At 44.2% G+C, this 16,559-nt stretch overlaps 1 protein-coding gene across 1 annotated transcript in view; it reads right to left on the bottom strand.

Moving 5' to 3' along the window:
- The window catches only part of nrg3b (neuregulin 3b), a gene marked incomplete at both ends in the record, with an annotated part of 427,460 nt that overhangs the window by 35,966 nt on the left and 374,935 nt on the right, over positions 1 to 16,559 (bottom strand). Inside the window, one exon of the mRNA XM_084077627.1 lies at positions 2,124 to 2,150. Within this exon, the coding sequence (XP_083933753.1) occupies positions 2,124 to 2,150 (27 nt within the window). The remainder of the gene's footprint in view (positions 1 to 2,123; positions 2,151 to 16,559) is intronic.

Raw genomic sequence — 16,559 nt, 5'->3', positions numbered from 1 at the left:
GGCTCTATTCACAGCAGCCATATTGTGAAGACATTCACAGGTGTTACCAATGATACTAATGAAGGCTCTGTTCCATTCTGGTCAAACAGAGTCAGGGTGTTGATATTGTGCATGTTGGCTCACTGGAAACACTTTGTTACACCAGTGGGTCTACAGTTGGGGTCCAGGGACCCTCATGGGCTTCCAAATGGCCCCTTACAGGTGTGTAACGGGTCCATTTGGTTCCATTTGTACACTCTCAGAGTTATGGGGTCGTGGAAACCACTGTGCTACACTAAATGGAACAGAGCCTTCATTAGTATCATTGGTAACACCTGTGAAGGAAGTGATAATATGGCTGCTGTGCATAGAGCCTATTAGGGAGGCTGTGGCTTGGGAGGTAGAGTAGCCGTTTTGGAACCGAAAGGTTCTATAGGTTCGATCCCCGGGCTCCTCCTGGCTGCATGTCAAAGTGTCCTTGAGCAAGACAATGAACCCCCCTAAGTGAACCTCTGAACCAGATGAGCAGGTTGGTGCCTTGCATGGTTTACATTTTAAATTTTAAATTGTGTTTGTTTATGGTGCATCGCCACCCCAAGGGGTCTTTGTACACCTCACAACAGAAAAAAACACGGTATCAAGAAATAGTACACAAACAGAAAAAAAAGACAAAAACACAAGCATAAACACACAGTCAAAACAGTCAAAACATTTGGTTCGGTTAAAGGTGAAACTGTAGTTCAAAGAGAAAAGGTTTCCTCCACTGTTGGCGTGTGAATGGGTGAAGGTAATGCACATCGTAACGCTTTGGAGAAAGGCGCTATATAACCGTTCAACAAACAACAAACAGTGTTCAACATTGCATTTCACAGTCGTGACGGCCACTTCAATCCAATAAGGTAAGCATGTGTAAATGTAAAAAGAAACTGCGTGGTGATGTGATACGTTGCTCAGTGCACTGTAACCTCATCTACCGTCTGTCTGTCTGTCTCTATCCATCTATATGTATCCATCCATATCTCTCTAGTGTTCACTTTCCCTGATGAATGTGTGAGCGTTTAGACTTAGAGTGAAGTCATTTAGTTGTCAAATTGAAATCAGGAGGGTGAGGAGAGTTTAGTCGTCTTAGTTCACTCTGCCCCTGTTCCTCCCTCCTCGTTGGTTTCATAAGAGTGTGAGATGAAGTGGATATAGCAAGACGTGTGTGTGAGTGTGAGTGTGTGTGTGTGTGTGTGTGTGTGTGTGTGTGTGTGTGTGTGTGTGTGTGTGTGTGTGTGTGTGTGAGAGTGTGTGTGTCTGTGCGTGCGTGTTACTTTTAATGATATACTTGAGGGCCAAATCTTCCCACAAGTAAAGCAGAATGTGTGAAATAGACATTGCGAGGACACATTTTCCATGTCCTCATAAGAAAAGTGTCAAAAGAAAACACTGCTCATCTGCCAGCAGACTTTGAGTGCTGGAGCCAAAAGGAAACCAAATGAACAATGCACGGCAGCCCCCGCACACTCAAAGCTCTGCAAAAATCTGATTTTATTCTTTAAAGCAAAGCTTTTGGTCTTAGACCTTCTTCATACATCTGAAGACGATCTATGAAAAATGTGCTTTTTGCACAGCTTTGAGTGTGCAGAGGCTTGTATTGTTCACTTGTCCTCTCAAGAGAAATGGTTGTCTTACTGTGTGGTTAAAAAAGAATTGTAAAGTTAGGGCTTACAATTCCAAGGAAAAAAATCGGATTAGGATTTGTGAGGGTTAAAAATGACAAAACATTTGTGTGCGTGTCTGCAGACTTGCAGAGGTGCTTTTTGGCTTCCCCCATCATCCTTACCCTTACCCCCCCCCCCCCCCCCCTCTCTTTCTCTCTCTCTCCCTCCCTGTCTCTTTTGCTCTCTCTCTCTCTCTCCCTCTCTCTCTGACAATACCAGGCTCCATGCAGATAGAATCCACCCCAGTGTTTCCATGGAAACTGGCCCATATTCATTTGCCAAGGTGAGTGTGTGTGTGTGTGTGTGTGTGTGTGTGTGTGTGTGTGTGTGTGTGCGCGCGCGCACGCGCGTGCGTGTGTTTGTGCGTGCGTGCGTGTGCGCTTCCTGGGGAGGTACAGAGATATGAAATGATGTCATGTGGTCAATGGAACAATTCCTCACCCATGAACTCAATCCCAAGTTCATCCGCTGCTTCCATCCAAGGTCAGGCAGCCACAGAGAGAGAGAGAGAGAGAGGAGAGATAAAGAGGAGAGAATGGGACAGAAGGGAAGAGAAAATAATTCAATTATTACAGCTTGAAGCATTTCTAACTTCCTTTGTCCTCACTCACTAGAGCATGTTGTTGGTTGGACCACTTCCTCTGACATCTTCCTGTCTTTTCTTTATCAAACAATGTGCTGACTCTTCATCCTCACACACTTCTCCTTGTTGAAGGTCTCACGCCAACACCCTGCACTGACTGAACAGTGAATGGCTTGGTTTTACCACGCAAACACCGGCATCGTTATAGCGGGGAAGGCTTTCGGAGGAAATAGCAGATTGACAAGCTCACAACGCGTCGGGCTGCGACGCGTTGTGAGCTTGTCAATCGGCTATTTTCAGTGAAAGCCCCACCAGTGTTAGATTTTGACAGATTTTAGTCATCTGAAAAGTTTAACTTTCTGTCTAGTTTTAGTCGACATATCATGAGATAATAGTCGTAATGGCTGATTTTACACTTGGTTGCGTGCTGGAAATAGTCGATCTACAAGCTCATAACACGTAGCAGCGCGACGCGTTGTGAGCTTGTAGATCTGCTATTTTCAGAGCATAACACCAGAGCGCAACCAAGCATACAATGACTTTTCTTTCTTCGTTCTACTGGATCTCGTCTCCACTCGTCCCTCACTAACATTTTAGTCTAGTTTTTATGTATTGACGAAATTTTCAATACATTTTGTCTTAATTTTAGTCATCATAGCTTAGTTTTTTTTCATTTTTTATTTAGTTTTTGTCAGTGAAAAAAAAAACAGTTTTATTCAACAAAATCAAAACTGTTCCCCACAATAACAAAATACACTAGTATAGCGCCCTGAGGAACTCCACTTAACCATATAGGGTTTAAGTGGTTAATTCCATGATATCGAGTGCATTAGCAGCATCCTACGGCCCTGTGGTTGTCAGTATGTATCACTATCTGCAAACAGACTGTTTCAAATCACGTCATGCTGTTGGTTGTTTTGGTCACACATGTTCAGACCTGGGGTGAAATATTTTTGATATTGTTTTGATATGCAAGGTTTTGAAAGGATATCAGTTCAAAAAATATTATTGACGTGCAAATAAATCACACACATAAATTAGCCCTAGTGTGTGTAGTACAAGGTAGTCTGGAGACAGTAATCAGATTCATTATTATGTATTAACAAAGTGCATTTTCTGCAGATTGAACTGAACAATGGAGGTTCGCTTTTATTCCTTCTTGAGGACCTACCTCTTGGCATACAATTAGTGGTGGAAAAAGTACTCACATGTTTTACATAAGTAAAAGTATCAATACTGCAATGTAGAAATACTCTGATACAAGTGAAAGTCCGGAATTCAACATTTCAAAATTCAAAATTCCAACATTTCAAAATTCAAAATTATAAAATAGCCGATCTATATATACATTTCGGCTATCTATCTATATAGCCGAAATGTATAGGGCTTGAGTGGTTAGTGTGTTTGTGATACTATTCAAAGTCTAAAAAGTAACTAGTAACTATAGTTTCCAAATAATTGTAGTGGAGTAAAAGTACAATATTTGCTTCTGTATGTAGTGGAGTAGAAGTAAAAGTATTGAAAACTGAAAATACTCCAGTAAAATAAAAATACCTCAACATTATACTTAAGTACAGTACTTGAGGAAATGTACTTAGTTACTTTACACCACTGCATACAATAATGTGATACATATCATGATGAATGACTACATACTGCTACACACTTAGGTCAGTCTGACCCCTGTGAAATTCATCCATTGCATCACTCAGGATTATATAACTGTTTCCCCCAGAACATTCTGGAACAACAACAGGATATTACCAGGGTTCAATGAACCTTGAATTTAATACTGCAACATAACTGTTTGGCAACCTAATGGCTTATAGACATGTGGCTCTGTGAAATAAATGTGGAACACATGACTGATACATATACTGTAGATGGAATTAGGGGTGTGCCGATACACTAATTTCACGAAACGATACAATATTGGGCTCACAACTTCGATACGATTTAGATACGATATGCACTTTATTTATTATGAAAATATATGGGGGAGAAAAAAAGCAAATGCAAACAATTAATTTTGTTTTTGCATTATTCAGACATGCAAACTTGTAGCTTTTCAGCTACACTAGCCGTTTTGAATCCAAATAGGGCAATAGTGTAGTCTCGCGTCACCAGACTGTTGCCTCCCACAATTTACAAATGTTTCCGGCATACAGTCTGGGACTCGGAAGCTCTAAAAATGCTTAAGGGGAAAGCGAAAGCCCCTCCCCTACCCACGTCCGTTTTAGCATTGTGCAATGGCGCAAAGGAGTCCGACTGGAATCAAAACAAAAAGTGTTAAATAATATAAATATGATATATGTATGAATATATATACAAATATATATATGTATCATATATGATACATATATCGATGGCCAAAACGCAAAACCTCCTATCTGAAAAATGTTAATTGTTGGGAAAATGAAAAAGAAAACTACAAAATGTTGTATTTTTTTTGCACAATGCTATTTTTTTATGAAACCCATCACATAATACACCATTTCTGGATGTCTGGACTATATTACATTATTATATGTTAATTACACTGATTTCATATTGCAAATGCAGATAGGAGGTTTTTCCCCACTTTTCCTGGATAATTCTGCAGATAGGAGGTTTTGCATTCAATGTAAAGTGATTGCTTAACTACATAATGACAAATAGTACTAGCTGCAAATACATACATTTACAGCTGAAAACAGTTGCATCAGTGGTGTGGTCTAGTTTTTTTTTTGTTGAGGTATACAATAATCATTCCCTGCACGAAATGCGCATGGTTGTGGGTATACGCTAGTGCGTTTTCAATGGATGGAATGGTTAGTAGACTGTATACGCCTTCTTCCAAAAAAATCTGCACTGTATACAGCGTAACACGGTAGAACGCACCACTGAGTTGCATTGAATGCTTTTTTATTTTATTCAAAAACAAAACAAAGTTTGCAGGGCAATGCTCACAACAAGAATCTAAAATGAAAGTGCTTACAAATAAAATGTACAAAAAGGACAACAGGAATACAATTAGGTGGACTAGAAAACAACTGGCCCAGGCACCCCTCGACATAATCCCCCCTATACCCTCTACCCCCAACTCCACCACCTGAAATACCCCCCCACTCCCACAACCCCCATTCCCCCCAACCAGCACACCACACCCCCCAACCCTCATGCCCTCCAACTCCCCTAACTCATACAACTGGATCACCAACCTTGTGTCCAGTGTGGATAGTGGAATAGTATGTAAGATCATTGAATGTCTTAAAGAGCCTATAAGCAAGGAGGAAAGACGGATGCCTTGAGCCTAGAATCACCAAAGCCAGGGAGGAGATGAGAGCAGCACACAGGGGCTTTGTCGCTGACCAAAAAGGAGAGGGTCTGAGGGAGGAATATAAGCGGAGGAAGGAGGAGCTATACCAAGTGTATGCAACTCGAAAAACAGGAGCTGACCCAAAAGATCAGGGACATTAAAAAGGTGCATGTTAAACAGAATCATGGCAAGAGCTGGAAGCTCATCAATGAATTTCTGGCAGAAGCTCTTCTCAATCTTCCAAGATCTGGGGAGAAAGCGCAGAGGAACGAGTTGAAACATGGTACCAGCAGAAGAAGAGGATGATCCGATGCTCTTGTCTTCCATGACCTTCCCATACCAGATCATGGATCATTTACCATGGATGAGTACCAGAGGGCCAAGGCTACTATCAAGTGAGGCAAGAGGAGGATGGAGTGACAGCAGAGGTTCTGATGTATGTGCCCATAGACGAGGCGGTGTTGGATTTCATCAAGCACACACGTCTAGTGAGCTGCCGAAGCTGTGGAGCAAAATGATCATCGATCCAGTACCAAAGTCAGGCGACCTCACCAAGACGGACACCTCCAAGGCATTAACCTGAGCTCAGAAGTCGCCAAGGCGGCTAACAGGATGATCCTCAACCGCCTTAGACCCATCTTAGACCCTGTACTGAGAAACTCGCAGAACGGCTTCCGCCCAGAGCGAACAGCAGACGGGCAGATACTGGTGCTGAGGAGGATACTGGAAGGAGTAGGAGATGAATCTTTCAGTGGTGATCACCTTCATGACTTCCAAAAGGCTTTTGGCACCATCCACCGGGGGAAACTGATGAACATTCTCCGGGCCTACGGAGTTCCTGAGAAGATGGTTCAGATGATGGAGACACGCTACTTGAGGCAGTCCAGGCAGTGCCTCAGTCCAGGACTTGAGGCAGTCCTTCAAATAACCTGGGCCTGGACTGCTTCAATGGAGCAGGACCTGAAGGTCCGGGGGGCACTTGACTGGAATGCCTTGCATGGGATGAGGAGAGTGTGGAAATCAGACATGGGAGAAGACCTCAAGAGGCGGCTGTTCATATAGTTACAGTTGAGTCAGTACTGCTGTATGGGGCTGAGACATGGACCATCACAGCACAACAGGAAAGGGCCTTGGATGGAGTCTACACAAGAATGCTATGAATGGCACTAGGAGTCACATGGACGGACCCAATCAGAAATGTGGTCCTCTACGGGAACCTACCATGTGTCACAGACAAAGTCAGAGAGAGAAGGATGAGGCAGGGCACTGCGTCAGGCACCCATACTGTAACTAATGGCAAGCAAACTGACACTATGGGAGCCAACCCAGGGCAAAGCCAGGAAAGACAGGAAGTGCACCACCTACGTAGATGCACTTCGGCGTAACAGCTTAGCCAACAACACTGTAGAGCTCAAAACCCTGATGCGAGATAGGAGAGTGTGGAGGGCAGCTTTTCAGGAGTCCCAAGTTGGTGTTGGCTAGACCACACTCGCATCGCAAAGACCCTATTCTATATGATCCGGCCTAACTGACTCATGCCCCCCTCAACATAATCCCCCCCCGTACCCTCTACCCCCAACTCCACCACCTGCAATACTCCCCCACTCCCACAAACCCCACCCCCCCCAACTGCCAGCCCACACCTCTCCACCTCCATAACTCAAAACCCCATTCCACTTCAGGAGTCCCGAGTTGGTGTTGGCTAGACCACACTCTCGCATCGCAAAGACCCTATCCTATATCCCATAACCCCCCAACCGCCACCCCACACCTCCCACACCCCATAACTCCAAACATCGCAAAGACCCTATCCTATATGATCTGGCCTAACTTGCCTATGCCCCCCTCAACAAAATCCCCCCCATACCTTCTACCCCCCAACTCCACCACCTGCAATACTCCCCCACTCCCACAAACCCCATAGCCCCCAACTGCCATCCCACACCTCTCAACCCCCATAACTCAAAACCCCATCCCACCCCATACCCTCGTACCCCCAAATCCCATCCAATCCATTACCCCCACTCCCAGAACCCCCGGTCCCCATGCCCCCAACCAACACACCACAACCCCCAAACTCCACCCACCCAAGCCCTCATGCACCCCCCACCCCATAACCCCCCAACCGCCACCCCACACCTCCCACACCCCATAACTCCAAACCCCATCCCACCCCCATAACCTCATACCCCCCAACCGACACAACACAATATTCTCACAGGGTTGTTGGCTGCCACGGTGTTCACGTGTGATTTTGATCTGCATTTAATAAAAAATCACAACATGGATGTTCACAGCAAAGCAGCAATGACAACCTCTAACCACTAGTTCAAAATGTTCAACGCCAAAACCTCCTATCTATACCTAAAAATGACCTCCTATCTACATAGATGCACATAGGAGGTTTTTACCTAGAAACAGTTAGGCTTACAAATTAATAAATAATGTTTTTTTTATGCTCATTTTGAGATCAAGGCATTCTACAGTACTGTAACAAGTATTACCAATCACATTTTTGATCAACTCACACTCTTGGTGTTATAAAAGTTTCACCACCTGACACTAATCATTAGCAATCAACAAGGCAATGCAATTAACTTGACAGTTACTAACAAATACTTAAATAGTAAGGGTGGAAGACACTTTTTTATTTTGAAAATAATTGATTAGTACAAACTGAAAGACATTTAGATGGTCTACATAACACAGAATTCTAAAGTTTCAGCTCTGTCTGCTGCTCAACTAGTTCTGGTGCAGATAAGAGGTTTTGCGCTTCAACATTTTAGCACTAATTGGCACTGAACAAGATAGGAGGTTTTAGTCAAATGACTTTTCTGACAAAATGAGGGGCGGGACTATCTTGCAGACAGACTGAGCATGTGCAGCATAGCCTATAGTCCTCATCCACAGTGAAATCTGAAAATCATGAAATTTGCACTTAGGAGGTTTTGCGTTTTGGCCATCGATATGAATATAATGATAAACAATCCTCGCACAAATAACATGAATCTACCTATGACTCCCTATGCTTCCGTCTCGGTTCTGTTTCCACTGGGACTACAGGTCCGCGGGCACCGCGTTGTGATTGGTCGAATGTTTTTCCGGTCTGAGTAGCTTCTGTTAAGCAGCTTTCGGGAAGTGGAGTTCCAGACTCTATATAGCATTCAGAGATTGTGGAATAGTTGTCTGGTGACACGAGACTAGCAATAGTGTGACACCTGACCCTAAAAAAAAAACATGTTGTCACCCTTTTCACCTCGGGGCTGTTTGCATGCCTGATTATTATGATTGTAAAAAAAGATCTGCTATTCTGACATACAAGCTGACATACAAGCTCACAATTGCGTCGCGGATGCGACCACTGTGAGCTTGGAGATCTGCTATTCTCGGCCGTTCTCTGCGTGCGACACCTTCGCGGGACGGAGCATAAATTAGTCTTGACGGGCTGCAGCTGCGCGAGCCAAGCAGCTTAAGGGGAAAGCGAAAGCCCCTCCCCTACCCACTTCCGTTTTAGCATTGTGCAATGGCGCAAAGGAGTCCGACTGGAATCAAAACAAAAAGTGTTAAATAATATAAATATGATATATATGAATATATATACAAATATATATATGTATCATATATGATACATATTATGAATATAATGATAAACAATCCTCGCACAAATAACATGAATCTACCTATGACTCCCTATGCTTCCGTCTCGGTTCTGTTTCCACTGGGACTACAGGTCCGCGGGCACCGCGTTGTGATTGGTCGAATGTTTTTCCGGTCTGAGTAGCTTCCGTTAAGCAGCTTTCGGGAAGTGGAGTTCCAGACTCTATATAGCATTCAGAGATTGTGGAATAGTTGTCTGGTGACACGAGACTAGCAATAGTGTGACACCTGACCCTAAAAAAAAAACATGTTGTCACCCTTTTCACCTCGGGGCTGTTTGCATGCCTGATTATTATGATTGTAAAAAAAATGTTTTTTTGCGGGACGATATATCGGCACACCCCTAGATGGAATACATGAGTATATAGACCAATTATTTGTTTACAAACAAACTGGACGCACAGGTGACTGTTTCATGTTATCAATTCCCAAAAGATCCCCAAACCTGCTGTTTTAGGGTGAGCTTGTTTCAGTTCATTCAACCTCCTCTCTGTGTAGGCTAGTGGGGTGCGCCCTGGCGACACATAAATACTTCATCGCGCAACGGTATTGCGCACCGAGAACAGCTGACATACAAGCTCACAATCGCGTCGCGGATGCGACCACTGTGAGCTTGGAGATCTGCTATTCTCGGCCGTTCTCTGTGCGCGACACCTTCGCGGGACGGAGCATAAATTAGTCTTGGCGGGCTGCAGCTGCGCGAGCCAAGCAGGTTCTGGTGCCATGATCATAGAGCGCTCCCTCCGTTCTTATGACAGCCACTGGAGGTGGAGTTTTGAGGACAACTGCTTTGAATTGTTATCATTGTTTACACACAACAGAAACCAAGGATTATATATTTCAAAATCCTAAGCATTCTTCCTCCACACTGGGAGATAAACAGCATCTGAAAGTTTGATGGGATGCATTTTTACACGTGAGGCTGTGACCACTTTTACATTGCATCTTATGAGAGGTAGGGTTCTTTTGCTGCCGACATGCGCGCGCATATTGTTTCGTATCAGTGTGACGTCGTACGTTAAGGCGTCTATACAGTAGGCTTAGGCTATAGTTGCTCATAGGATTCCACAACATGTGCAGGCGTGTAAAGTAGTTAAGTGCATTTACTCAAGGACTGTACTAAAGCAAAATGTTGAGCTATTTTTTTTTTACTTTACTGGAGTATTTCGAATTTTCAGTACTTTGACTTCTACTCCACTACATCTCAGACGCAAATATTGTACTTTTACTCCATTACAATTATTTGAAAACTTTAGTTACTAGTTACATTGTATATTTTGATTATTATTACAAAACACACATTACTCACTTCAGCCCTTTTTGGCCATTTGAAAATAGCCAATCTACAAGCTCGCGATGCGACGCATTGTGAGCTTGTAGATCGGCTATTTTCAAATGTTTTTTATACATTTTATACATTGGAAAACATGAGTACTTTCTACTTTTGGTACTTTAGGTACAATTTGATACCAATACTTTTGTACTTTTACTACTAAGTATTTTGTTTTACTTGTAACAAAGCTTTTTTACATTGAAGTATTGATACTTTTACTAAAGTAAAACAATGGAGTACTTTTTCCACCACTGCACATGTGTAAAAAAGAGAAGAGACTGTAGCCACAGTTCCCAGCGACGCCTATTCAGAGCGGGCCGGTTCTGGAGAACCACTCCTCCGAACAACTTGAGACTCGACACTGCACGTCCGTGTGCCCACAGCAACAGAGCCAACAAGTATGAAATTGATCGGATGAGCGGTTCACAAGACATGTGAAGGAAAGCCAGACAGACAGAGATGAAAATCATAGATAATATCATTGATATTCCACCTTTGTTTCCTCAAGCTGTGTGTAGCTACTCTGTTTAAATCGTTTTTGGACTCGCTTCGTGGCTTTAAGGAAGCAGACACAAAGCATTCTTCACAGTTTGTGTTTTGATATATTAAGCATTCATAGAGTCAGCCGGTTCTTTGAAATGGGTAAAGGGAGGAACGATGAACAAACTGCTTGGCCGGAATTAGATCTAGAAAATAGAAGTGAAAGATGGAGTGTGGTGGAGGGTTATGTTTGATTGAAATTGCCTGGTACACGTCTGATGCATTGATTCATCTCAGCCATTTCAAGAAATGCACTTATTCTGTCTCCACATAAATGCATTTTCAATATTCACATGGCTTTGGTGAAGACGTATGTTGTCTCTCTCTCACTCACACACACACACACACACACACGCACACACACACACACACACACACACACACACACACACACACACACACACACACACACACACACACACACACACACACACCCACCCACCCACTACAGTTAAGTCCTCCCCTCAATCCCAGGCGCTGGGGAAATGGATGAAGAGAAGCACTCATGTTCTTTTCATCGTGACAGCAGACTTTTTTTCTTTTTTTTTCACACCACTGTAATGTAATCTGATTCCAATTAAAATGAAACCCTCACACTTTAATTGCTTTTTCTGGCAGAGGTGGTCTGGGTTTTAAATAGAATGCGGCTGCAAGTCCTTGACAGATTATTTGGTGGACACGCACGCACGCACACACACACACACACACACACACAAAATTGTCTACGGGCAAAAAAAAAGCCCATCTGTTAGAGAATGTGATTGGACTACAGAATGAGGAAACAGCTTTCTAACTTTGACGAAAAAATTAAGCATATGTCAAACTAACGAGAAGAAATCCCACACAGATGCTGAACGCCCTCAATATACATGAATCTAAGTGCAGGGCTACAGTATGTGCGAGGAAAGACCTGGCATGGACAAGCATTTAGATGGTGTAAGTATTAAAGGAGCATTTCACCCACTTTCAACCTATCTTTACCTAACTTGACCTCATAATGAGCATTTAACTCATTATAAGATGGCATTGTTTCTGTCTACTCACTCTGCGTCTCGGAGGAGGGCTGTGGAGTTCATAAATCCGCCTGCCGGTGAATTTTATATTATAATTAGTTTTATATCAATTTTGTATTATGATTAAAATCTTAGTGTTTCGCCAATTATTTGAGGGCCCACAGGTTGATAACCACCGACGTGCATAAACGGTGCAAACACTTCATCCAGCTCTAGTCTAGAGCAACAAATGCTGTCTGAATAAGCTCTCCCTCCTGAAGGTGACTCACTGCCCATGGCTGGATGGGAGGGGGGAGCTGGACACCCATAATAGTCACTGCAATATTCCCACAGAATATCCTAGTTAGTCATCTTGTGTTGATATGGGAATTGGGATATGTACCACGGCATGGATATACTGTAAGTCTACCACCACCTAGTGGATATTGTGATCCAGATTGTGATTGGTTGGTGTTAGCGTATGGAAGGGGAATGTCATCAGGTAGAGAGAGTCGGTGGCCCTCATTTATCAACGCGGCGTAGACCAAATGCTGGCCGTACGGTGAGATCACAGCAACTTTCGGCATTCATTAATATATCCTGACTTTGACTTTAGCGTACGGCCCGCTCAGATCTCACGTCAGGTCTGAGGCAGTTGTCAGGTTCTGAAGCAGCATTGTCTCATCTGGACACATGTGTCCGCTCCAAAATGTATTTCTCTAACACACCAATAAATAATCCCTGTGAAAATATAACATTTTATAAACTCATTCAAACAAACTGCGTTAACAGTCATTCAGATAAGATTGCATTTCTGGCTGCAATGGCTATTTGGAAATAGCAGATCTACAAGCTCACAACGTGTCGCACCGCGATGCGTTGAGAACTTGTAGATCTGCTATTTTTCAAAATATAAGAGCGCTTATGCGAGAGAATTTTCAGGAGCTCAAGGGCTCAAAATGAAGAGGCAGCATTGGCACACTCGTCAATTTGACACTTTATTGACCGACCCAAGGCATCGACAGCTGACGCAGGGATCAAGCAAACCTCCGTCTAAAAATCGACAACGTCTAAACAGTGGTTCTAAAACAGTTTCATGTCAAAGACGCCCAATGTATTTGGCCACGGACCCCCATCTTGCGCCAGGGACCGAATTAAGAGAAGATTTGGGTTACAATTTTCTTTTTGAAATCTCTGTCAAAACCTTTCAGAAAATAGCAGATCTACAAGCCTGTAGATCTTCTTTTTTCAAATAGCCAGTGGCAAGTGGGGAGTTTTACATTATATTTACACATGTTGCTGGGGACCCACTGGCACCCCCTCAAGGACCCCTTGCGGGGTCCCTGAACCCGATTTTGAGAAACACAGCGCTAGAGGACATTATCAGCATCAGCCAGGGACACCTGGGACACTTGACCAAGCACAGCTGTATTTGATGAGCAGGTAATGAGAAAGGGTTGACATATCCACTCATTCAACGGGTCAGTTCAATTCCATGTTTTCCAGAGACGGTGAGCCCCATAGTCCATATTCACACGGTGGCCATTTTGGAATTTAACATTGCGTTGCTGTGGCAACTGGGGTGGCATTTCATTGACTTAATGGCAATATGGCCGCCGTGTGAATATGGTCTATAGAGTATCTTGCATTGTAAAGCTATGGCTTCCACTTTTATGACTCAGCATTACTGTCGCTCTGCCATAGACACATTTGGCCTAACCAAGGCAATGGATGCAGCATCGTATTGGTGATCATCTATTCCAGTGGTTCTCAACCTTTTCAGTCCGCGACCCCCCCAAAAAAACATATTTGAACTGGGGACCCCCCCACAATAATAATATTTGGACTGGGGACCTCCCACCCCGACAAGCACTTGGAATTGTAGGAGTTGAGGCATTACATTTAGTGTGACTCAGTTCCACAGATGAATATTTTGAAAATAGCTGATCTACAAGCTCACAACGCCTCACGTTGCGACTGCGAGGCATTCTGTGCTTGTAGATCAGCTATTTTCAAAATGTCAATCGTCACTTTACTGTCATCTTGGGGGTCCCCCCCAAAATCATGTGGGGACCCTCCTGTGATCTCCCATGGCAACAGAACACACTAATAACCCCCTCTGAATGGTGACGACATCACAGCCAAACAAATATGATGTAATTTCAACCGATGCACTTCCCCGTCCTCACATCGCCTCGCGGGGAAGACGTGCACCAATCAGAATGTGAGCAGAACTCCTATCGTTCACGCACTCTGGCATCTCAAAGCACCTTGGACAATCAGTCACAGCCGTGTAAAAATGATTCCCCAAGGTCTGCAGGCAGAAATACTCAATCGGCCCCCCCACATGATGGCGTACATTTTACACCATCATGTTGGAGGCCTTGAGGACCTCTGTGTGTGTGTGTGTGTGTGTGTGTGTGTGTGTGTGTGTGTGTGTGTGTGTGTGTGTGTGTGTGTGTGTGTGTGTGTGTGTGTGTGTGTGTGTGTGTGTGTGTGTGTGTGTGTGTGTGTGTGCGCGCGTGCGCGTGTGTGCACGTCGTGTGGTGTGAAAAGTCTGCTGTCACGATGAAAAGAACATGAGTGCTTCTCCTCATCCATTTCCCCAGTGCTGGGATTGAGGGAAGGACTTAACCGTACTTGCTTGTGTGTGTGTGTGTGTGTGTGTGTGTGTGTGTGTGTGTGTGTGTGTGTGTGTGTGTGTGTGTGTGTGTGTGTGTGTGTGTGTTTGTGTGTGTGCATGCGTCCGTCCGTACGTGCGTGCGTGCGTGTGAGAGTCTAAAGTCCTTTGTGGCTACTTACAGTGCATGAGCTCTAATACCAAGGGGAGATAAAAAGCTGAAATTAGAAGCCTCCCTTTATCCCCGCTGTTGGTAAATCATCTGAGGAAAAGACAACAGCTGCATGATTTAACCCACAGCATCAAACCCAAGCCAGGGATTTTTTTTGAGGCGCTGATTTCCAAGTGGCCGACTGTGGTACTGCGAGATTAAGTATTTTTATAATGTGCTGGGTAAGAGACTTGAAGTAAATGAATGGCCCGGGATTTCCGGTTCGTTCTCTAGGTATTATATAGCTTTATGATAACGCCTCCTCCCCAATCTCACAGCCTCATCACTTCCTGACATCATTACATCACCTGTCTAACTGATTAGCTGATCTAGACACCATTACACCAAGCCCCCAGAACCCAGTGGTTGCATTGAAGCGCATTGGACATGCTGGCCATTCATAGGTACTGCAGCTCAAAACGGCCTGGGGCTACTGTCGTGAACGAGCGAGAACGGTTTCGACCAATAGGCTCTATGCACAGCAGCCATATTATCACTTCCTTCACAGGTGTTACCAATGATACTAATGAAGGCTCTGTTCCATTTAGTGTAGCACAGTGGTTTCCACGACCCCCATAACTCTGAGAGTGTACAAATGGGTCCATTTGGTTCCATTTGTACACTCTCAGAGTTACACTCCTGTAAGGGGCCATTTGGAAGCCCATGAGGGTCCCTGGACCCCAACTGTAGACCCACTGGTGTAACAGAGTGTTTCCAGTGGGCCAACATGCACAATATCAGCACCCTGACTCTGTTTGACCAGAATGGAACAGAGCCTTCATTAGTATCATTGGTAACACCTGTGAATGTCTTCATAATATGGCTGCTGTGAATAGAGCCTATTAGGCCTTGCCCATCACATTTCCCAACCCGGAAGAAGGGGTGATTTCGGCCCATGCGCTGGGTGAGCAACTCAATGCAAGTGGATGGGTATGGGGATATCCGGTGCCCTCTCTATTATTTTTAACTATGCATTACACTCACATGCTCCTAGATATTTGATGAGGTGAGATCTACATCAGTGGTTCTCAAAGTGGGGTCCCTCAGGGACCCCCGGGGGTTCTTTGAGTTATGGGGGGACCTTTTAATCAAAGTGTTTGAGGACCACTGATCTACATCATATCTACCCATCCTCCATCGCCCCCGCTCCTCTATCTCTCTCTCCATGCCCTCTACAGAACAGTCCAGCAGGGAATTCTTGGCAGGGTAGTGCTTCTCTCTCTGGCTGAGTGTTTTATGAGATATGCCTTACAGCCACACACACACACACACACACACACACACACACACACACACACACACACACACACACACACACACACACACACACACACACACACACACACACACACACACACACACACACACACACACACACACGTTGCTGAAGGGGTGGGGTCACGTGTTAGTCAGGTGGGAGCTCTCTTTTTATTGGCTGCTTGCTCAGGCGTTACTGAGGCGAAGGAAGAGGGGATACGATAGTGTAACTTATTTGTGATGTAATATATTAAAAGGACCACTTCGGCCATTTTCATCCGTATCTTCATATAATTGGTTCTCACTAATGCTCATTACCGTTTCTGTCTACTGCAATCTGTCTCTCAGAGAAGGGCTGTGGACAGTTCTTGAGTATTGCCAAATGT

The sequence above is a fragment of the Gymnoscopelus microlampas genome (genome assembly GCF_963454915.1).
Source record: "Gymnoscopelus microlampas genome assembly, chromosome: 14".
Taxonomy (NCBI): Eukaryota; Metazoa; Chordata; class Actinopteri; order Myctophiformes; family Myctophidae; genus Gymnoscopelus; species Gymnoscopelus microlampas.
Note: the sequence above shows the minus strand (reverse complement) of the source record. Positions and strands in the feature narration are given on the sequence as shown.